The 24,269-nt window shown below is 37.0% G+C and overlaps 3 protein-coding genes and 1 long non-coding RNA gene across 8 annotated transcripts in view; 1 reads left to right on the top strand and 3 right to left on the bottom strand.

The window, feature by feature from the left end:
* Positions 1–600: 600 nt before the first annotated feature.
* LOC111446526 (probable protein phosphatase 2C 55) lies at positions 601–4,259 on the bottom strand. The gene is made up of 5 exons (XM_023085369.1): positions 4,091–4,259; positions 2,660–3,564; positions 1,925–2,249; positions 1,324–1,473; positions 601–1,123 (listed from the first exon to the last, which is right to left on the bottom strand). The coding sequence occupies exons 2-5, from the start codon at positions 3,397–3,399 to the stop codon at positions 827–829; spliced, it is 1,512 nt and encodes a 503-aa protein (XP_022941137.1). The 5' UTR covers positions 3,400–3,564; positions 4,091–4,259; the 3' UTR covers positions 601–826.
* Positions 4,260–6,001: 1,742 nt separating this feature from the next.
* Positions 6,002–9,459, bottom strand: LOC111446586 (protein indeterminate-domain 2-like). 3 transcript variants are annotated; one of them, XR_002711103.1, is made up of 5 exons: positions 8,915–9,459; positions 8,419–8,815; positions 8,111–8,307; positions 6,518–7,482; positions 6,002–6,427 (listed from the first exon to the last, which is right to left on the bottom strand). XR_002711103.1 is itself a non-coding variant. In XM_023085445.1 (4 exons), the coding sequence occupies exons 1-4, from the start codon at positions 9,042–9,044 to the stop codon at positions 6,653–6,655; spliced, it is 1,554 nt and encodes a 517-aa protein (XP_022941213.1). In that variant the 5' UTR covers positions 9,045–9,459; the 3' UTR covers positions 6,459–6,652. The 3 variants fall into 3 exon arrangements, 1 of the variants encoding a protein (XP_022941213.1); XR_002711104.1 differs by having other exon boundaries at positions 6,597–7,482; XM_023085445.1 differs by lacking the exon at positions 6,002–6,427 and having other exon boundaries at positions 6,459–7,482.
* An 8,391-nt stretch (positions 9,460–17,850) lies between these two features.
* On the bottom strand, positions 17,851–19,821 carry LOC111446130. The gene is made up of 3 exons (XR_002711022.1): positions 19,604–19,821; positions 18,895–19,114; positions 17,851–18,609 (listed from the first exon to the last, which is right to left on the bottom strand). It is a non-coding gene; the product is annotated as an uncharacterized LOC111446130 (long non-coding RNA).
* Positions 19,822–20,841: 1,020 nt separating this feature from the next.
* Positions 20,842–24,269, top strand: part of LOC111446127 (COP9 signalosome complex subunit 4-like) — a 6,874-nt gene continuing 3,446 nt past the window's right edge. The window contains exons 1-6 of one of the 3 annotated variants that reach the window (XM_023084797.1): positions 20,842–21,216; positions 21,329–21,480; positions 21,929–22,032; positions 22,137–22,197; positions 23,204–23,296; positions 23,393–23,493. In XM_023084797.1, coding sequence (XP_022940565.1) covers positions 21,087–21,216; positions 21,329–21,480; positions 21,929–22,032; positions 22,137–22,197; positions 23,204–23,296; positions 23,393–23,493 — 641 coding nt within the window. In that variant the 5' untranslated portion in view covers positions 20,842–21,086. The remainder of the gene's footprint in view (positions 21,217–21,328; positions 21,481–21,928; positions 22,033–22,136; positions 22,198–23,203; positions 23,297–23,392; positions 23,494–24,269) is intronic. The other 2 variants (XM_023084796.1, XM_023084795.1) reach the window with 2 other exon arrangements.

Here is a 24,269-nt window from a genome sequence, read left to right as displayed (position 1 = left end):
CGTGTGCTCTCTTTTTTCTTTTCCATTTATGCCCCTCCTTGAAAGCTACCTATCAAAGATTAACCCCTCTCTATCCCTACTCCTTAAAGTCAACGTTGGAATTTGAGGTTTTTTATATATTAAAAAAATGGTCGATGGAAAGAAAGTCAACTTTTAGAACTTTCCAAATCACAATACCGTATTTATTTATTTATTTCAATTTAACATATTCAAGTAATAATAAGAGTGTTTAAATTCAAAGTATGTACGAGAGTTTTAGAAGCAATCTAAAATTACACTTCCAACCCTACCACCCTAATTCAGACGTGAAGATATCTTCCTATACATCACAATTAAATTTTGAATAATATTTTATTAAACCACTTGTTTAGAAAATTAAATATTTTTTTTTTTCATTTTAGCAATGGCGTGTGGGAATTATCCACACGCTCGAAGCCACCCGTTGGATCCGCTCGTTCACAATTACCCATTTGACCAAAATCATATTCCAAACAAGAACACCATTTCTCGCTAAGAAAACAGGGATGGAAAAACCAAAAAAAAAAGCCTTTACATTGGTCTTGTTCGTTCACTTAATGTATCAGATGAGCACAGAAAGGATTCAGATGGAAGTAGAAAGCAGAGAAACAACCGCTCAAACCTGGGGATGGCTCACGCCCCTGATTTTTTTCACTTACAAAAGAGGTCATCCACTCTTCAACATGTAAAGAGTTAAGATAGTTCAATGAAATGCTTTGATACAATAAGCAATGTCAATGTTTATATGCTGCAAAGATTATATACAGAAACGTGGGGATGAAAGTATGCGAGAAGACGTTCAGGACACTCACTTGTCGTTGGAGCTGGCAACATATGACACGACGACGGTAATGTCGTCAAGCTTGCCTCCGTAGTACCGAAACCCAGCATCTTGAGCAGCAGTGGAGAAAGGTGTTTGTCGGTCTTTATCTTGAGCTCGCTGGCGTGCAAGAGCAGCTATCTTCTGGGCAGTCACCTGAGAGCCTAAGCCAGCTCTCATGGCATGAACCACCACTGCGGTGATCTCGTTGTTGTACAAGTTATCAAAGAGTCCATCAGTGCCAGCAATTATGACATCTCCAGGAGCAACAGGGACCGAGAAGACCTGAATCAGTTTTGATAATCCCATCATCATCAAGTTAAGGTTATTGCCAAAAAGTTCCAATTACTCTCAATTTTGGGAGGTTGCTAACTCTACTCTCTCTCGTTCGAAAAAAATCACGAAGCAACTACTGTGGTACAAACAAAAGTACCAGGAACGGGAACGAAAACTACAGACACAGAGAAGCTGATGAGAATACTGACCTGTCCAGAGCTAGGTAAATCACCATTGTTTCCACTCTCCAATTGAAAGGTGAAGTTAAAATCATGCTGCTGCACAGGAGATCTGAATATTGTGCATCCGTCTCTAACCACCATAAATCCACTGTCTCCTAAATTGATTGCATGGAGCCCCTGCAATAAAAAGTAAAAATAAAAATAAAAATAAAAATAAAAATAAAAACTACACGAGATATGAGCAAGTACTTGCACAAAAACCAGCTAAAATTATTGATAGATATAATTATATTGTATAGGGAAGTATCAAGCTCCACCTCACTAAACTATGGGAAAATTTTAAATGTTGTAGCAAGCTCTAGAAGACATCAAAGAGTTTTTCTCGTTATACATTCCATCCAAAAGATCAAACTAGGACGACTTAGGCTATACTTAAATAGAAACCTCCAGAAATTATTTTGGTCAAAGAAAGAAAAATTATAATGAAACACCAAATCAAGGATCTGAAAATTAAAAACAGAGAGTTTGGTCTTGATAAAATAAGATCAGACTCCAACTTTCAAAATCTAAAACAACTTGCCTATATTTGAACTTACAAAGAATGATGGTCTCAAGTGAAACAACATACTTGTTCTGTAAGCGCTATGATACAGGCAGTGGAGGAGCCTTTGGCTTTTGTTTTCGAGTGAGCCTTCTCCAAGACTCTAGCTGGATCAATTGAGCCCTTGGGCTCCTCTTGAACTGCATTAACTGAATTAAACATGAGTTCTCGGGAATACTGTCCAGCATCAACACCAAGATCTGCCCAACCACCCACACCATCAGCCACCCCTATAGCTTGTTCATCCACACAAATAAAGTGAGCGTCCTCTCCACCAGTATCTTCTTTATCAGGGTGGGGCAGATAGCAAGACCCAGAAACCAGTTTCATCGATTTGCCTTTCGGAATCTTTCTGTGAAGAATATAGTAGGAAATTTAGAGCTAAGAAGAACACTTGCATTCAAACTGATACTGTCACTTAAAAGTGTGAAGAGCGGTATCACAGCATACTTTGTGCCGGCAATCTTAAAGAGTTCCATAATGAGATCCAAAAACAACAAAGCACCATAGGGTACAATATTGGAATATTGAAAAAAAAAAACCACAAATGTTCATTAAGCACGGACAACAGGCTATGATTCCCATTTCACCCTCAACAAGTGGATCTATAAGAATGGGACGACCAAAGAACAAGTTCAATTGACAATAATATTCAAAACATTCAATCTGGTAAGTTTAAACCGAAGTTGTGATGTAATTTAAACTAAGCATATAGACTATAATATTTTCATTTTAAACCAAGGAATCAGGTGGAGAACATACTGTGCGGATGAATCAGTAGAGTTGGCAAGTTGTTCCTCCCGTGCAGAATTATCAAATGACAAATTGGGGGCAGAACCAGCAGCTAGGGAAGAAGTGGACGAACTATGAAGATCCCTTGCTCCCAACCCAGCATGTAGGTAACTGCTGCAAAACCTTTTTGCAACATTGTATGTAAAGTATCCATATATCACATTATTGCTAGGCTGCTCCTGATTTTTCAAACTCATGCTGGCTTTTGGGCAGCAATCAACGCTTCTTTTGTTGAAACAAATACTAGGACTGATCGCTGGAGGAGAGGTGCGTGCAATCCTAAAACTTAGATTCTCGAGAGAACATTCACCAAGTCCAGCTCTAGAACCACAAGCAGCCATTGGGTTGTCTTGAAACTTGCTGCGAGTTGAATATTGATTGGATTCAGCAATGGCACAATCAATGTGATACCCACAGGTCTGTAACGCAGGGCCTGACACAGAAGGAATAGAAAATGTGCGAGAAATTGCTCCAAGAACAGAGATATTCCTCCTACTATTAACTAGCTCTGAACTAGAACCAGAAATAGTGCCAGGTCTTAAGAGTGCATGCAATTCTGTGAGTGAGGAATAAGGTACTGAGTGAAACAGGCTTGAACTGCCACACAAGAGTTTCTGTTGCCCAAAAAGAAACTCCAGTGAACTTTTAAATCCACCTTCCCACCCTAGAAAGTGAACCGGTGCTCGTAGTTTTGACATATAGGATGGCATATTAGCCCCTTAAACAGAAGGGTCTCTCTTTGATTCTTTTCCTGCACAGGATGCAACCACTACAACTTTGTGTGAGAAAGAATAACATTCCTCCCAGCACATCTATCTTCAGAGTACTTCACACATGGTACTTTCCCTGATCAGTATGCCAATATGTTCCAGAACCTGCCCAGTTAAAAGTTCAGTAAATGAGTACAGAAATACGAGCAAGTCTACTTCAAATCTTTCTAATTTGAGTCCAAAAACCTGTGTGGATGGAGATTCAAACTTTATACATCCTATTCTCGGGGCAAGTTTATTTCAAACTTAATCAAGGTAAAACCCCATATAAAATCACCATCACATTTCAACTCCACTTACCAAATAGTTTTCTTTCTCCTTAAGAAAGCATTCAGTGACGATCCAAGAACTAATTGAACGATGAAACGTACTAAACCGATACTTAAATGGCGTAAATATCCATGTCGTTAACACTAGAATGAAGATAAACCATAACGCACGTATTCAAAAATGATACCAAAAATATATAAACTCGCCGACAATACGGAAAAGGCGAGAATAAAATGACAACAACGGGAACCTCACTCTCCCAGTTCAATCACATAACAACTAAATCGAAACCCTAATTCTAGCAACCTGAATCGCACACAACATCTCAAAATTTTCCATAGAGCAAAATCAAAGAACAAACCTTCCAAATTCGATAGAGCTCGTCCCCTGTGTAGCACCTTTCCTGTGAACAGAATTGATAGAAGAGAGTTAAGATGATGGAATCCAGGAATTTCTATGGATGCGGACGCTAAGTAAAAACCCTAACGCTCGAATTTATTCGAATTTGCAATTATCTTATATATATATAACGAAGTCAAGATTTATTATATTAACACGCTCGGCGATGGGTCGTTTGACCGGTCTCGACACTGGATTGAGAGGGATAAATCGTGCTATTTACGAAAATGCCATTCTTCCTCATCGGTGGGTTTCGAACCTCGGTGGGGGTATTTTGGTAACTGCGATAGCCAATCCCCAGGTCGTCTTTTGCCCGTTATTAGTGGCCAAGACGTCTGGTTGCTAAGGGAACGACCATTAGAGGGAGGCTAATTTGGGTATAAATGTCTTTTCAGAATATCATATGGGGCAAAATGCCCCCAAAGGTATATATATATATTTTTTTTTTATAAGAAACCCAAATTTACAAATAGAGAAAAATAAAAAATCTAAAGCTTATTGTATATATATTTTTTATTAATAAATTTTAATTTTTTAAAAAAAGGTTGAATGTTTTCCACCAAAAATAAAGTGTATTTTTTTAGATTTTTTAAAGTTTAAATGTATTTTAATTAATTTAGTAAATTTTAAATATTACTTATAAAAATCTATATTTAGTTTTGATAAGTTTTTGTTACTAATAAAAACTAAATTATTATAAATTTGAAAGTATAGAAACTAAATTGCTCCTGGTTAAAGTTCGAGAACGCGAATTAAATATGTCAAATTTAAGGTATAATATTAGATTATTGCTCGATAAAATTCATGAATTTATTGAAGATTAAAAGGTACATTTTTTTTTTTAAATTATTTAAATATCTTCTTATTTTGTTAGTTTTTTAAAAAATTTAAGGGTATTAAGAAAATTTTTAAAATTTAAAAGTATTTTTAAATATTTAAGAATATTTTTTAATTGACAGTATTCTTTAATTATTTTTTAAGTTTAAAAGTAATTTAAATTTTTTTAAAGGTATTATTACTTTTATTAATTTAGCATAAAATTAAAATAGAAGCTCAACAATTTCGTTAAACCAGCTATAATTAATAAATATCAATAACCAAAAAATAAAAAGAAAATATGGATGACTAATATGGCAACGACGTCGTTTCCTAGATGGAGTGTCTTTTCCTCTGGAATTCTGCATACCCAAGCTCCGTAACGACTAAGCAAGTGACGCACTGCAATGAATAATATAATAATGAGAAAGAAGATAATAATTAAATTAAAAAAAAAAAAAAAAACACCTATTATTGGCAGAGCTGTTGGCCGGTTTTATCATCATTTATTCCTATCCGATCCGTAATTATCCATTTAAAAAAATTAAATGATGTCCAGAGAATTATTGAAGTAATTAGCGTTATTTCTGCTTCGTCCTTAAAGATTTCCCTATTAAGTTTTTTTTTTTTTCCTTTTTTTAAAGTTTGACGTCATAATTACAACGCAGCTTTAATGATTTCCCATTTTAGATATGTATTTTTAATAAAATGTAAAATTTGTATTAATTTGAAGTTAATTTTTATTATAGAAAAGAAATATCATTTAGAAAATTTAATTTTAGTAAAATTTGACATAAAAGTATTAAACTTTATAATTATGTTGGGCAATGAAGAATAGGTATATAAAATAATGGTGGATGCATTAAAAACAGCGTGAGATGAATAGGTGCAATATGCTTAAATTATTTGATCAAACTCTCTATTATTTATGTCACATTATGCTGATTTATTATTAATATTCTTCATTTAAAAATAATAATAACAAGGTAGATGATAAGCAACCAAGCCCAAAACATGTAACTAAATTTATAAGGACAAAGTTAGAACGAGATTCAAATTTTCAAACCATACGGATGGGTTTTGTAACTACCCAGTTAGGTCACTGTGACATACACAAACAGTGACAGTTCGGCGGGCGACGGATGGGGCGGCAACCACCGTGGAGATGGACGGACCTATGAGGCGAGGAGTCGGTGGAGGACCACCTCAGCCAACTCATCTCATTAAATATAGTTTGACGGTCTGACCAATGGACCAGATCGGAACTTGGACCACCGGGAATCGACAAGTCAAATGAACAGAACCATTATGAACATTAATGTTCAAGTACCAATTTGTTGAAAACCTCACCGCAATTGAAGCCCCGATGTCACCTTCCACAGAGACAATCTCGGGAAAGTTACCTTTTCAAAATTTCAACTCTTTAATTGGAGCTAGCTCCGATTACAAACATTCAAGGGTGTTGGCCGAAATCATATGTAATCTGAAGGAGAATATGTATGAAACATGGGTTATATGTCTAAACGAACCTGATTTATTTCCAGATCCTATCACCAAAATTCAACTAACTTACCTCGAAGAGCAAGAAAAAATTTACATTAATTACACATGGTGAGAGTAAAAAGAAAAGAATGCATGGCTTTGAGTCTGACCTCCATATAAGAATATGAGCAGTTCCAGCCAGCAATCAACGGTTGAGTTTCGACCTTCAATGCTTTTCATCTTGATCCCAAGCGTCGCCGGAGGGGCTTCCATTGCCACTTCCGCCGCAGGCGTCTGAAGCTGCAACGGGGTAACCAGACCCACCACCCATGGAAGCAATCAAAGCCGAGAATCTACTTGCAGAGGCCCCACCACCGCCTAAGCCAAGACCAAGAAGATCTCTCGTCATGGGCTGACTTCCAAACGAGCAAAATGGGCCTCCAGCCATCATCAAACCAGAACCGTCAGGTCCGGATGGGAGATCAAGCCCTACACCAGCCGTTAACGAAGAGCCATTCCGATGATCTCGGTTCAAATTCCTACTCCATTGAATAGTGGCAGAGGTATCTTGACCAGTCGAAGAAGTGGCCATCCCAAAGCCACGAAACAACGACGGATTAGACGCTGTTGCCCCCATTTCTGCTGCCTTCTGCAGCAGGGCGGTGGCAGACATGGCTGCCGGTTGAGTGGACCACGTGTACTGCAGACGATCTTGGTCAGATGGGGCAAAGAGGGAGGATCCTTTAGAGGAAAGATAGAGAGATGTGGAGAGAGAGAGCGATGTGGGATTAACTGCGGAAGCAGAAGGGCGAGTAGAGGCGCAATCGTAGGGTACTATTGACGCGGGTAAACTGGGTGGTGGTAATGTTGGGGATATCTGGGTCGTCCCTGAAATTGACGCAGAAGGGGCAAAAACAGTACAATTTCCAAACACATTGTTTGAGCTACTGCCGTTAGCGCTTGCATTTGTGGTACTATTGACAGACGCGGAGGTCAAGCATGTCGTCGCTGCAGGCGTTGAAACAGATGGAAGTCTTATCGGATTATCAGCTAGCTCTGTAAACCAACAACAATCTGTCAAATCTTCGTGGAACTCAACGGGGGGTAGCATGAGAATCAACAAAAAAAAGAAGCTAATTAATGAATCAAAAGCAGGTCAAAGAATTTGAGAATTGAATACGAAAGGGCAGAATAAAAAAGAAAAACTAGTTTGGTAGAATGCTGCGATCAGAAAGAGAGAGAGAAAGGTGGAACAGAAACTTTTCTAGCTAATTGTTTATTGTAAATGATGAACAGCTTGAACTTAAAAATGAAAAGCACTTTTGGAAGTAAAAGGGAAGGGAATAATGGCGACTTTTTTCCAGTAAGCCCTCTTTCTCCCTTCCCACTATCCTCGTTCTTTGAGCTTCTTTGTCATCCATGCAACAATTACCCGTGAATGAGCAGTACTACACAATCATGAAGAGCAACTAAAGGGGGAAAACAAAATAAAAAAAGAGAGAGGACTCGCAAACAACAATGGATCAAAAAAGGTTTCATTTGACACGATTAGCCTCTTAATTACACGTTATTGAACAAACGCACGCAAGTCGTGATAAATGTGGAGTTTATCGAAAAAAAATTAACCAAAACATTACATAGAATGACGTTGATTTAGATGATTTTGCCATGATTAATATAATACCTGAGCTGTGAATCGATAACGCCGGAGAAACCACCGTGGTCGACGGTGTTAGGGGCGGCGGAGGAGGAGAAGTCACGGCGGCTTTTGAAGTGGTGGATTCCTTTCCTTCAGAGTTTTGAACTGCTAGGGTTTGAGCACGAGCACTTTCCTCCGCCAATACATCGCAAAAGGCTCGATGTGTAATAAAGCTATCCCTCCTTCAAGTAACAGAACAAATTTCAACCGAAAAGATAAATAATGAAGCGATGATTTCTAGGCATCCATCCATCCAACACAGAGGAAAAGAAAAAAAAAAAACGAAATCGAACCTTGAAAATAAAGTGCCGCAATCGCATTTGTACTCTCGAGTTCCGCAAGTTTTCATGTGCGCTTTCCAATCGGATTGTACGGCGTATTTCTTCGAGCATCTCTCGCACTTCCATTTCTTCTCGCCGTGCTTTCTACAGAAATGCTTCTTTATTCCAGTGAGATCGCCAAGCGCTCTCGCCGGGTTATGGTGGACGCAGGAAGGTTCCGGGCAAACATAGACGCGCTTACGAACCTCATTGCTAGTCCGCTGTCGGAGCTTCCACGGAAGGTTGTGGCCTCGCCGGTGAAGCTGCAGGTTTTGGTCCCGCTGGAAACCTTTGTTGCAGATCTCGCATACGAACCGGTTCGTCGCCAGTAAACTCTCCGGCGACAAAGCAATCACCTCCGCCGCCGGATCTGAAAAACAGAAATAATCAAATCTAAATATCATATCCGAAGCCAAAAGCGACTGAAACCACTCAAATCATCTGTCCGATTGCCTTTTAATTCCCTTACCTGGCATTCCAGGCAGGTTCCGTTTCTTCTTCGCCGGAGCCACCACCGCCACTGGTTCAATATAACCTGAAGAAGATAAACCAGCATCTCTGGAAACCTCAACCGGGGAAGAATTTTCCAAATCAACCATTTCGCATATAACCCCGACGAAAATATAGTTTTAGGCTTTTAGCTTCACCGAAAGTTCAGCCACACAGTCGGTTGATGAAACTAACTATTCCAAATCAATTCCAACAGAAAATACAGCTCTCTATTGAATAATCAATACAACAGCTCGAATACCACTCCACCACTACGCGGTGTCCGAATTGTGAATGTTACGAAAATTGAAAGGATGAACTGAACCTAAAAGCCCTGGGACCGTCTGAATTTACAGTCCATTTGGTATAATCTAACTAGTTCTCAGAGAATGTGCAAATGAAAACTGAAATCTACATGGTAGATTGCACCGGAAGGTGGACGGAATACCAGTGCGCCTAAGGCGGCGGTATCTGAGTTTGCCCTTAACTGAGTAGAAAAGGCCAAAATGCCTAGAGAGAGAGAGAAGAGAAGCAGTAGACTAAAAATCAGAGGAAAATAATTAAAAAGTAGTTAAAGCGGCGCCAGTTAACCGTGGTTAGCTAGACTTGTGTCGCAGTAACCATGGTTAATAGGGACGCCTGAGCCGAGCTCCCTTCTAATCCTTCCGGCAGCCGATGGAAATCTATCCATCCACGTGTCGTAATCTGCTACGTGATAACATTTGTCGGGTAAAATCGGACTAGGCGGTGCTTGTCGTCTAGCTATTTCTTTCCTTTTAATTTCTTGTCTTTCATACTCTATTCTTGTAGTCTACTGAATCATTCTTTACAAATTGATAACTGAAATGACAATACTACCCCTAATTACCATCCCCAAATCCCACAAATTCTTTCTATTTTTTTTTAAAATGAGTCATCCTTTTTATTCAAAATTGTCAATTACTTCATTTTGTACCTTTTTTTTTCTCTAAATTATTTAATTATCTACAAATTAAGAAAATAGCTCAAATATATCAAATTTATTAAATAATAATAATTTTAATATTTACCAATTAAATTTTAAATTATTATTATTAAAAAAAAAGAAAGGGCCCGAGGGAAGGATGGTGGCAATGACGTAAATATCATGAAGTCGGGGGCTATTTGGGACAGAGTAAAGGTGTTTTTTAAAGTGAAGTACGGATAGAATACGAGCTAACACTACAGAGAGCACTCACTCACTCTACACGTGCTTGAAATTCGTGTCCACGGGGCTATGAGCAAGGGTAGAGACCACGGGGCTATGGTGGGGACGAGCGCAGTGGAACGTTCAGATTATGATGCAACGTAGATGTACAATCATTCAAATCACAGGGGCGGTTCCATTTTGAAGGTCGTGCTTTCGGTTGTAGGGTAAAGAATGTGTTTAAAAACGGCAAGGATTGTTTTGTCCTTTTGTGTCTCTGAGGACTCCGATATCCAATATCCAATATGGACAAAGGCCACCTGCCTTTTTCAAATATTTAAATCATTACCACTTCTGCCCTTTTTCTCTCCGCCGCCCCCGCGTCCGGCTGCCGGCGGTCTCTCTCTCTATTTATTTTTTATGGCGGTGAAAATATCCATATTTTAATACTAATAAAAACATAGAAATGAAAATAATTTTATTGTTGTTAATCAAAATATTTTAATTTTTTTACAAAATATTGGTTAAAAAATTAAAATCTTTTTTCTAGCCCAAGGTAAAAAGGGGCCATGGTCGTGCAACCATAGACAACGTGTATAGATAAACATGACCTTGATACGATATATATATATATATATATATAGATATTTATTGTGAAAAAATATTGGTTTTAATTGGTAAAATGATTTGAAAATAGTGGTACTTTTGAACCATGTTCCGTGAGCCTTTTTGCTTCTTCAATAATGGTGAAAGAATCGGGGTTTGAGTGGAGGGTAGAAAATTGGGTAAAATTCTAGAATTTTGTGCACTTTTAAATTTTGTTATAAAAATAAGAATTTAGATTACCCAGTTTCATGTCATCGATGCTTTATCTAAATTATTATGATGTGACAGAAAATTAGTAAATATCATCTATTAAAAGGGTCAATAATTGAGGCTTCATACAAAAATAATATATATGACATTATTGAAAATAAAAATTTGAAATAATTGTGGATTTTAATTTAAATAAGTGTGTTTTATAACATATATTGGTAGTTGTAAAACTAAGTATTAGGTTAAATGATTTATAATAAATTAATTTTAACATGTTTTGTATAATTATTACTTTAGAATATCATATAATTATAATATATTGTATTGTATAATAATATCCTAATTTAAAAATAAATAAATAAATAACCAATCTGAGACAATATATTAATGCTTCAATTTTTTATAATTCTTCAAATTACAAATTTAAATCATGGGAACTTATATTATTAAAATAATGTCTCGTAGACCTATAAATATGGTAAAATCTAATTAAAAAAAGATTAGAGTTTAAAAATTATCTATTAAATTATATGAATCAAATTTATAATTTAATCTAAAAATTATGCTAACATGAAAATGCTTATTCTATATGAAATTTATTAATATTGATTTTGTTGATGAATTTGTAGTGCAAGTATAAACTGAGTATCCAATGTGGAATTTGTCATTTGTAAGTATGAACACACCGATTTTAAATCCAACAAGATTTTACACGTTAATTATTTTATTATGTTATCGTCGCCGTTTATAATTGAAAAATAATTATCCTAACATAATTATAATTTATTCACGTGGACCAACTTGTGAGTTCAGATTTCATAAGAATGGAGACAAAATTTGACCCATTTTCTATGCTTTTTTTTATTTATTTAGTTGAGATTAGGCACACATAGACGTAGTCATCACTAATATTTAAATTTAATTTTTATACTAACTTTAACGGTTTCTATTATTAATTTATTGTTAGCTTTTTTATAAAGAAAAAAATAATCTTAAATTTGAAAGTATATTTTCTTAGATGAAAATTATGATTATTATTATTTTACCCATTTACCAAATTTCATAAATAAAAAAAAATAAAAATAAAAAAATAAGTAGCATTAATGAGTTAGGCAAGACTTGGAATTGTGAATAAAAAATCTTGTATATTTGGTTAGGCAATCAAAAGTGGTGTTGATAATTATTTAAAAGCACTAAAAAGTAACATCAGAAAGAACTGGTTTCAAATACACTAAAAGAAAAAGTACTTGAAAGAAAGAAAGAAGAAGAAAAAAACACATGAAATTTAAAACTAAAAAGGTTCACATTTTGAGGCTCTAAATTCTAATGGGGCCTAGCTCAACATTGACTACACAAAAATAAACAGCTGTAGGGGATGAGGAGTAGCACAATTTCAAAAGGCAAGAAGAGCAAAAGATGCACAAGTAATCATCACCTATTTGATTTGTCAATTAGATATCTTTGATGGCTTGTGGGACTGAGAAAGATAGCCATAACTTCCAACTAAAAAAGCTTTCATCTTTCCATGCTCTTTACCTTCTTTTTTTCTTCTCATTTGTCATTATGGTGTTCGTATAATGCATCTTACAGAGTCTAAGACTATTCATGTAAAGGTCAATTATGTTACCAAGAGCTGAGAGAGTTTTGTCTATGAGAGGGAGGCTGATCAATTATTAACATTGACTACATTGTTCTTTTTTTTTAAAAAAAAATATTTCTTTAGTGTTTTTATATGCTTTATGAAATGTAAAATATTAATCATTTTAAGCCAGTTAATTGGCAACAGATAAGGCAGATGGTAGCTATGAACAGCTAACGACACTGCATGACATGTAGAATAAATGAAAATCTACCTATTTCTAACCAGGTCAGGAGGCCCAGGACCACTACCCTCCAGGTTCAACCGTGACAAAACCATCCCACATGGTGATGGAAGTTTATCTGGAAGGGAGAGACGAGCTTCATATTAGGTTTGGTTGATGATGATCTACCATTGAAGAGATTACTGTTGTGCGCCGAAAGCGGAACAAATGTACTCACAACACCAAAGTTACTCCAGACATACAATATGACACTCAAAACTTAATGATTTCAACAGCAGAAAGAATGGCATTATATAGCCTTCTGCTAAACCTAAAGATAAACTAACAAGCCAAAAAAAAGACCTTGAGAGTAGGTCTTGGTCCTAGAGAATAGGACTTATGACAGTGTTCAACAATCTCCACCTTGTCATAAGATCTCCAAGTTGATAGCTAATTTGGTTGCTACCATGTCAACACACTACTCCCTTCCGACGTTGATGAAATCTAAACAATGCCAGAACTTTTCACGAGTGATCACCTTTGTCAACATATCAGCAGGGTTATCAGCAGTTCCAATTTTTAATAACAATATCCCCTTTGCTAATAATTTCTCGAATAAAGTGAAAACGGACATCAATGTGTTTTGTACGAGCATGATGGACTTGATTTTTTGACAAGCAAATAGCGCTCTGGCTATCACAAAATACATCTATATGTTCCTGCAAAATACCCAAGTCATTGATCAAACCATGCATCCAAATAGCTTCTTTAAAAGCTTCTGTTACTGCCATATACTCTGCTTCAGTGGTAGACAATGCAACAGTAGACTGCAATGTTGAACGCCAACAAACAGGTCCACCAGCCATAGTAAATAAATAACCCGTAGTAGATCGTCGCTTATCCAAATCACCAGCATAATCAGAATCCACATAACCAACTACACGATTGTCAAGATTAAACATTTCTTGTTTTTGAAACTTAATACCAACATCAATAGTGCCAAGAATGTACCTAAGAATCCATTTTACAGCCTGCCAATGCTCTTTACCAGGATTATGCATATAACGACTCACCATGCTTACAGCGTGTGAAAGATCAGGTCGAGTACACACCATAGCATACATCAACGCACCAACAGCATTTGTATAAGGAATGTTCTCCATATACCTTTTGTCATCATCAGAACTTGGACACATGGAAGCACTAAGCTTGAAATGAGGAGCAAGTGGAGTACTAACGGGTTTGGTTGAATTATTCAAACTAAATCTTGACAATACCTTGCGTAGATATTGAGACTGAGTCAACCAGACTGTACCTTTTTTCCGATCTCGCTCTATTTCCATTCCAAGTATTTTCTTTGCATTGCCTAAGTCTTTCATTTCAAATGTTTTAGAAAGCTCATCTTTGAGCTTATCAATCTCCATCTGTCTCTTTGAAGCAATTAACATATCATCAACATATAAGAGCAAATAGATAAACGATCCATCATCGAAACACCGATAATACACACAATGGTCAAATTGACTATGAGTATACATATGCTCTACCATGAAATGATCAAACCTTTTATACCATTGGCGAGGGGATTGCTTCAGCCCATACAAAGATTTCTTCAATCTGCATACTAAATGTTGCTGTCCAACTACTTGGAAACCAACTGGTTGCGGCATATATATTTCTTCTTCCAAATCTCCATGCAAAAAAGCAGTTTTTACATCAAGTTGTGCAAGCTCAAGATTAAATTGAGCAACCAAAGCCAACAAAATTCGAATGGAAGAATGCTTTACCACAGGTGAGAAAATTTCATTGTAATCAATACCTTCCTTTTGTGCGTAACCTTTAGCCACAAGTCGAGCCTTATAACGTATACCAGAAGAGTCTTCCTTTTTTGCAAAAACCCATTTACAACCAATTTCCTTCTTACCTTTTGGAAGTTGTACCAAATCCCAAGTTTGATTTATCTCCAATGATGCTATCTCCTGATTCACAGCCTCTTGCCAGTGTAAGCTATCCGGGCTCTGAATAGCATCTTTGTAGCTGTTAGGAACTCCATCAATCAAAGAGAAAGCATATGCTATCGTATCATCAAACCTTGCAGGTTTTCGAATTACCCTTCGTGGTCTATTCTTGGCGATTGACTCAGGTTCCTCCACTCTTTCATTCACAAGGCTTTGCTCCTCAAGACTTTGCTCTTTTTGTTCTAAGACATCAAAGTTATTATTTACCTGATCAATAGGTTCTTCGGTAGGAGCAACCACATCAGGAGAGAACACCACCTTCTCCACCTGCTTCAATGCCTCGTCATTATTTTCAATTTTCTGCAAAAACATTCCAGACTCATCGAATGTCACATCTCGACTATTAACAATTTTACTTGTTTCTGGACACCATAACCTATAGCCCTTCACACCTTTGCTAAAGCCCATAAACTTGGCTTTTTTTGCTCTAGGATCCAATTTTGAGTTTGTCACATGATAATAAGCAGGACACCCAAACACATGCAATTTATCATAATCACTAACAGGACTACCTGACCATACCTCAAGCGGAGTTCTCCCACCGTTTCCAGAAACAGGTAAACGATTCACCAAGTGAACTGCATAACTGAGAGCCTCAGCCCAAAATGCCTTACTCAATCCTGCTTGAGACAATATGCATCGAACCTTCTCTATTAATGTCTGGTTCATTCTCTCAGCAACTCCATTTTGTTGTGGCTTACCAGGAACAGTGAAGTGTCGAACGATCCCTTCATCTCGGCATATTTTAAGGAATGGATCATAAGTATATTCTCCCCCGTTGTCTGATCTCAGCTTTTTGATTTTCCTATCCGTCTGATTCTCTACCATTTTCTTCCACTCTAGGAAGATTTGGAGAACCTCGTTTTTGTGCCTCATGGGATACATCCAAACTCTCTTCGAGTAGTCATCAATAAAGGTGACAAACCACCTCTTTCCTCCCAATGAGACATTCTTTGTGGGACCCCATACATCGGTGTGAACATAATCCAAAATACCCTTTGTTTGGTGTATAGCTGTACCAAACTTCACATTTTTTTGTTTACCAAATATACAATGTTCACAGAAATCAATTTTTCCAGTTGTGGCACCCTTAAGGACTCCTTGGTTCACCAATGTCTGAAGCGCCTTCTCACCAGCATGCCCGAGTCGCATGTGCCATAATTTCGATATGTCTTGTTCTTTCAAACTTGCCATAGCAGCATGCCCAATTATTGTGGTTCCGTTGAGGTAGTATATGCTACCTCTTCTGGTTCCTGTAATTGCCACCAAAGCTCCACGAGCTACTTTCAAATTCCCTCCTTCCAAAATGATGCGATAACCACTCGCATCCAAAACGCCAAGTGAAATCAAGTTTTTCTTCAAGTCAGGAACATACCTCACATCTTTGAGTTTTCGTATAACCCCATCAAACATCTTGATTTGTACTGAGCCGATTCCCATTATCTTGCAAGTACTATCATTGCCCATATAGACAACTCCACCATTGAACTTTTTGAAGTCCAAAAACATCTCTTTGTTGGGACACATATGATAGGAGCACCCAGAATCAAGAATCCATTCAATGGTTTGGCTGGCTGATAGGGAGATTGTCAAGGCATCATCTGTATCAGTGTCGTCATCTTTAACCACATTGGACTTCGACCCCTTCTCTTTTAAGATCGAACAATCTTTTTTCCAATGGCCTTTCTGTCGACAATATGCACACTCATTTTTATCAAGTTTTCTCCAATTATCAGATCTACCTCTCGACTTTAATCGAGACTCTCCACATTCGTTCCTTTTCCAGGTAGAAGTTCTTCCATGAGCAGTGAGAACATTTGAGCTAGAGCTTTGATACGTCTCCTTTTCCTTCTTTCGCATCTCATTGTTTATTAAGGCATTTGAAACATCTTCAAAATCAATATTAGTGATTCCATGTAGTAGGGTTGTTACTAAAAACTCGTAGGATTCCGGCAAAGAGTTTAATAACAACAACGCCTTGTCCTCGTCATCAATCTTAACATCAAGATTGAGCAAATCAGTGATGATTTTGTTAAAATCATCCAAATGCTCAGCCATTGAGATACCTTCCTTGTAGTCAAAACGGAAGAGTTTCTTCTTCAAATAGAGTTTATTTTCCACACTCTTCTTCATATATTTCGCTTCAAGCTTGTCCCATAATTCTTTCGCCATGGTAACCTTCATAAATGGATATTTCTGATCCTTGCCAAGACAGGATCGAATAATTCCACAGGCTTGCCGATTTAATTTTGTCCATTCTGCTTCTGTCATGTCTTCAGGCATCTCCTCTTGGAGAGAAACATCGAGGTCTTGCATGACCAGCAAATCGTTAACTTCGCCTCGCCAAACACCAAAATTATTGGTTCCATCAAATTTTTCTACTTCGAGATTGGAACTCCACACTCTCGATCCACGTCGTGATGGTTCGGCCATTTGCAATAATTAATCTGGATGTAACTCAAAAACACAATTCTTGAAAACTGATTTCCAAGAGAATAAACACGATTGTGAGCACGTCTAATGGTCGATGAGGCCCAAACTTTCACAATACCCCCAAATACCACAATAAGGCTCTGATACCACTTGTTGTGCGCCGAAAGCGGAACAAATGTACTCACAACACCAAAGTTACTCCAGACATACAATATGACACTCAAAACTTAATGATTTCAACAGCAGAAAGAATGGCATTATATAGCCTTCTGCTAAACCTAAAGATAAACTAACAAGCCAAAAAAAAGACCTTGAGAGTAGGTCTTGGTCCTAGAGAATAGGACTTATGACAGTGTTCAACAATTACTAGATTCAAGGAGAGGTCCAACAGGTAATCATATAGTTTATAACTCAATCCAAGAATATAGTTGCTTATTGCTGCTTTTTTCTTTTTTTTTTTTGGCCACGACTAAATCTCACTAGACAATTGTCTAATCCTACAACATTTAGTTGCCAAAAAATGTATAAGGTTTCTCACATCACATCAGTTGGAAAAGAGAACAAAGCATTCTTTATAAGGGTGTGGAAACCTCTCCTTAACAAACGTGTTTCAAAACCTTGAGGAAAAGCCTAAAAGGAAAAGTCCAAAGAGGACAATATCGGCTAACATAGTCCAAGATGGAAACCAGCTAATGCCATGCAAATTATTTATCAAGCAGGGAAAGTTGTGTAACCAGAGTCTGAGTTTGCAGTAGAATGAATAGAACAAACAAAATCAAGATTGTGTCTCATACCAGAGTAGTATGTGTCAATACACGAGCATCTGGAGCATAATCACGAATCTCACTAGACATACTGCGAACAGAATCATAATGTTCCATATTCAACGGCTGCCATAGAAAGCTTGAAGTGGTCAGATTTTTGAAAGAATAGCAACAAACTGTAGTAAAGTTCTGGGCAATCAGTCTAATAGATTTATCCGTAGAAATCATTCAAACTAATCATTTGATCACCGTACTACAGGTACTGAAATTCAATTCTAAACATAAAAAAGTTCGACACTGATTTTTTTCAAATTCAACAACTATTTACAGTCAGAAGTTTTACAGATACAATATAATTGCAAAGCCTACCTTCAAAATAGTTGTTAGATCTCTAAAATGAATATTATTCCCAACATATTACAATAGTATAGCATGGGTATGTATTTTGGGTGACTGACCTCAATGATTGTCCAACAACTAGCCTGCACACAACCACACCTGCATGCTTATTAGGGGAACAACATATGAAACTTTGTTTGTCTAGTGACACTAACCGATCACCAGATGTGGAGCATAGATCACCAGAAAAAGCCTGCAAAATTCCAGCCACGCCAGAACCTCCCCAAGATAATTTGGGGCGCATAGCAATTTGAACACTTTCCCTCTCATTTCTCTAGCTGCCAAAAATTTATCTGCGAAGATGAGGCAGGTCTTGAAATTCCATGAATGATGCAAACAAAAGTCATCAAGAAAGAAAATTCCAAAGAACATATAAGTATTTAAACAATTGTCAGGTACAATCATTTGACAATATGTAAGCAAACAGGATATTGCTGGTTTCTCCGCATCAAGTTCGATTACTAGTTCCTGTTTTATTAGTTGGACTAATTAAGACATTATTCCGTGAATTAAGCTTGTTCATTAACCAATAAGCTGCAAATTATATACTATTTCGTACTTACGGGTTCTAAACGCCTAGGCATTTCCTGAGGTCCAACGTTTTCTGTGCTTGATATGCACCACACATCTACTAGCTCTGCCGTATTTAAGCTTCCATTATTCCATCCATAAGCAGTTCCTCCTCCAGCAACGCCCTCAACTCTGAAAGACTTCAGAAATCCTTCACAGAGTTCTCACGCAGGCAAAAACCAGATAACTCGAGAGCAACTGCAGAATCTGACGCTTTATATAATAGAATGAAATCACTAATTAAATAGCCAGGATCGAGAATTCCAGACGAAAAATAAATTCTACCATGCAATTATCCGAAATGAATGTGAATTATACTCAACTATGTGTTCGTATATTTACTAAATCTGCAATAAGCTGATGGTGAAGTTAACATTAACATGCACCGCTATCCGAAGCAATACGCAAGAGTAGATAAACCGCTTTATAAAAACAATCAATTAAGAGCACGAACTCGGTAATATATCCTAGTAAAGCATAAACAAACACATGAATGCCTAAACTCGCGGCAAATAAATCGATACTCCATACTACCGTATCAAGAGAAAAGGTCGACATCCTAATCCTACTTCTCGTCTCTCTTTCCACCATTCTATAACTTCAATTTTGTCGAGATCAACGCGGATCATGAAACCGAAGGATTAAGGAAACCGTCGTAGATCATAGTCGAGACCAAACGAAACCAATGGCGCCATTACTTACCAGTGTTGTCCATTTTCAGAGACGCCTGTGGTACAGAGCTTGCAGATTGAAGCGATTGTAAATCGTTTCCAGTTCAGTTTCAGATTGTGGAGCGGAAAATCGTTTTGACAGAGAAGATCGTGCTCCGAGACTGAAGAATGACTGCCTTGCCAATTACGGGAGGGAAAGTCGAAGAAGCGGGAAACTGGTACATCAAACTTCGCTTTGTGCCCATACTTCCATTACCTCGCGATACAAATGGGGATGAATTTGTCACAATTGAGTGCAACTTATTTTAGTTTGAATTAGTTATGAAATATATGATATTAGTAATATTCCAGAATATATTAGTTAGGAAATATATCTTAGATATCGTAATCAGTTGAATTTGAATGGTAGTATATTTTATTCTATTATCAGGATTTAATTAGTTTATATTTTCTTGGTAGATATTATTTAGTATCTTGTATCCTATTTAAAATATCAATGAAGATTGAACATTCAATCCCAATTCTTTTTCTTATTCTTAAATCTGTATTCTTTCGTTGAGTAATAATATTTTCATATCTATGCACACTTTTGAGTAGTAGATATTGCGTCAGAATTGAAATCGACATCGACTTACAAATGGTATTTAATATAATGTACATGTTTGAGAACAAATTTCTTTAAATAATATACTAAAGTAATTGAGACGTGGATTATACTTGTGACCATTTATTTGTGGTCTAATTATGAAATTGTAATTAAAACATAAAATAAATTAATAATCAACTATATTAATTAATATTAATTTCACTTCCTAACCAAACTCCATTAAAAAAAAATAATAATAATGGACTTGTTGGGAAGAAAGGCGCACGGTCAGTAAAGCACATGTAAGGCACAGTCGGGGCGATCACGCAATAAATCTTTGTCTCTCTCTAAATATCTCAAGATGGAGAGAAATGTGAACTTAATAACCTTACGTTATGGTCGTGCCTCGACTTACAGCCTCGATGCCACCACTGCTGTGCCCGATAAATGAAACTCTTCACGTTCGGTTCAAAGGGCGGAGAGATATCTCGACCCAACTATCATTGTATCCTTGCCATCTAACTTCTCCACCTTTTTCATTTCACCCGTTGAATCTATCCCATACTTTGTTTTTTCCGTGATGCCACCTTTTTCATTTCCCTAAGTTAGGTTGAAATTCCAGAACTCCTATTAGCTCGAACCTCCAACCTGGTGCTCACACACAGGTTGGGCGGGAAAAAAAAATCGTTCCCATCAAGAATTACGAAATGACGAAATCCCCTTCATGTACACGTGCCGCTATATAATTGGCTGGCAACCAACTATTATTCATGCGCGCAGTAGAGAACGCTTGCGATCACGGATACCAAATAGAAGCAGTTCCCTCCATTGCAGGTGGCGGGATTGAGCCTGTGGAGGAGAGGGCTTTCCCGCGACCTAGGGTTTCCAGTCACGAAGCAGAAGGAAGAAGGCGAAACAGTGAATTGCCATGGAGAGTGCCTTTGCTAGCGCCTCTGCTATCTCAGACCAGAGGCGGAAGATTGAACAGTATAAGCACATTCTGTATGATGTTTTGTCGTTGAACGATATAGTTCAAACCAAGAAGTTTATCGATCACAGTTAGCTGCCTTACTTTTTCTCTAATACGTTGAAGTTTCTCTCCCAACTCATTCGTTTCGTTATTTTACCGCGAAGTTAGGGCAAATCATCTTGACGATTCTTGATATGCAGTACTATCCAACGAAGTCCCGCTTGTAGTATCGCGGAGGCTCTTGCAGATTCTAGCACAAGATTTGGGGAACTTGGAGGTGGCGGCTCAGAAAGAGATTGCCCATTACATCCTCGTTCTGATTCAACCGCGCGTCGTCTCTTTCGAGGAGCAGGTTTAACTCTGGCATTATTCTTTTATATGCTTTTGGAACGATGTTTCTCAATTATGGAATGACAACCAATCACATTGTCATTTCTCACTCAATTGAAATGGGAGCCTGACCTTGTCATCCGTATTATGACCCTTCTAAATGGTGTTTATATTCTTGCTGTCTTAATTTTAATTATATCTGAAAGAAATAGAGCCACGAGTGTTCTTTGGTTTACATTGGAATTGAATGCGTAAACCTATTTTCATTCTTCCATTAACGGAATGGAGGGGGACGAGTATAGTTATATTGAAATCAGCAATATCACTTATTTAAAATAAATACGTTTACTATCTGTTCGGTTCTTTTGTTCTTCTCTCACAGTGCTCTGAGTGTGGTTAAGGGCTGCAGTTTACTACTTCTTTTGGCTATGGATCCATAGACGAAGTAAATAATGTTCCGTGAGTTGCAGGTGTTGATTCTTCGGGAGAAGCTTGCTGAATTGTATGAAACAGAGCAACAATGGTCAAAAGCCGCTCGGATGCTCAGTGGCATTGATCTAGATTCCGGAATGAGGTATAACACCCATTTTTCTTTCAACTTCTTTTGTGAAAATAGGGTTATATATATTTTAAACTCTTGTATCTTCAGTTACTATAACTCTTTATGGTCTCTGTCAGAGTGATTGACGAGTCTTACCGGTTGTCAAAATGTGTTCGAATTGCTCGTTTATACCTTGAGGTACAATCTATTTCTGTTATTGCAGTTTATCTTATGATGGTATTTATAACAAATGGCTATGTGTGAGTTGTGGCAATTTGTTATTACGTTGTATAAAAGCATTATATGAATATGGTGGAGGACATTTGATATGGTAATCCTAGCCAATTGGATCTAAGAACTCTCATAACTCATGGATAGGCAAACCCTAGATCCCGAATGCTAAAACTCCAAATTAAGTTGATTTCATTCCAAATTATTAGAATTTGATCTAACAACCTTATTGAAGAATAAGACCTCTAGATTTAAATATCCAAGAACCCAAAAATGATTAGGAATCACCCCAAAGAAAAGTAAGATTCAGATTACCTTGTTGATAAATATTTTAAAGCAAGAACACTTGTTTGAAATTCAAATCACTCCACGAGCAAGATCGATCATGTCAAGCTTGAATGATTCTAAACATGTTACTTGATGTACATAGAATTGCAAATAAACTTAGCTCTTGGCTAAAAAAAAGTACGAAAGCTCTTTTTACTACATTTTTCTAAGTTTGGTTTACAAAGATTACATCACTTTATATAGCCTCAAAAGAAAACCCTTAACCTTCCATGAGGCATTTCAAGGGTTGTAACTTTCAATTTATGACCATAGTTAGACACTATGTAAATATAACAGTAAATAGAAAGTCTTAAAGTATATTAATGAAACATCATAACTCTAGATTATTATCCACACTAAATTTGTAACCATCCAAGAATAGATGAATCTTGATTTTTCTTTAATGTGGCATGAATTGCAACTTGAATTTATCTTGTGATAATTTGAAACATTTTTCTTCATTTTTTCCTCGAGAGTTCATATTGCATGATTGAGATGTTTTGGTTCATATCGGTATTGGTGTTAGGTTGCATTGAATGAATGATAGAATCTGCAAAATTGTTAATGTTTATACTTAAGTGGACAAGGAAGTTCATTTAGCCTTAGATACTTGAGCACTTGTATTGCTCAATTTCTTCTTTGACAGGATGATGATGCTGTTAACGCTGAGGCGTTTATTAATAAAGCTTCATTCTTGGTTAGCTATAGTCAGCATGAAGTCCTGAATTTACAGTACAAGGTTAGAAATGCTTTTTATTTCTTGATGACATTAACTTAAGAATGGCATTATAGGTATTCTTCTGTCTTTTAATCCCCTCCTCCTTCATTGTCGCAGGTTTGCTATGCTAGGATCTTAGACTTGAAAAGGAAGTTCTTGGAAGCAGCACTGCGTTATTATGATATTTCTCAAATTGAAAAGAGACAAATAGGAGATGAGTATGTAAAATTTAAAATTATTTTTCATGGAATATAAATGTTGTTTAGATTTGTTAAACAACCATCGACTGATATACTGGTCTTTAGGACAACGATCTTAAGTATTTGCACCCTTTTTGAAAGTGTCTTTATTTTTACATTTCTTCCAGTTCTTAAGCATCAAGTCTCTGCATTCTTGACATTTTTTGTACTTTTGATCCACTTTAGAAATTGCCAGCTTGCATTTTATTATTTAAAAAATGCATTTTATTAGGTTTGCTACTAATAAGCGTTTTACATTTCTGTCTCCTTTGTAAATAGTTTCAAAAATATTAATTGACCAAAGTTAACATGAAGACATTTGTTTTTTCTTTTTTTTTTTTCCTATATTCATGTCTTGATATGTCTCAAAGATTATCATTTTCACCTGTCCTTATAAGTTTACAGTGGAACTGCCAAATTGCGATGATACTGATATAATATTAATTGTGTTTGTTATCATGAACGTTGAACAATTTTGTGGGCTTGGTCCGAAAATTTCATAAATTTATTGTGAAGATAGTCCACTTTTATTGATTTTCCTATAATATTTGATCCTTCTATACCTTATGCCTTCAACTATTTTTTTTAGAATTTATATCAGATAGTCTGCTTGGAGCTATTAACCTCAAATCTTACTGCCTTGTTTGCATGCACCCCCCCCCCCCCCCCCCCCCCCCCCCCCCCCCCCCCCCCCCCCCCCCCCCCCCCCCCCCCCCCCCCCCCCCCCCCCCCCCCCCCCCCCCCCCCCCCCCCCC

This window comes from Cucurbita moschata, unplaced genomic scaffold (genome assembly GCF_002738365.1).
Source record: "Cucurbita moschata cultivar Rifu unplaced genomic scaffold, Cmos_1.0 Cmo_Scf00008, whole genome shotgun sequence".
NCBI lineage: Eukaryota > Viridiplantae > Streptophyta > Magnoliopsida > Cucurbitales > Cucurbitaceae > Cucurbita > Cucurbita moschata.
This window is presented reverse-complemented; position numbering and strand designations above follow the sequence as displayed.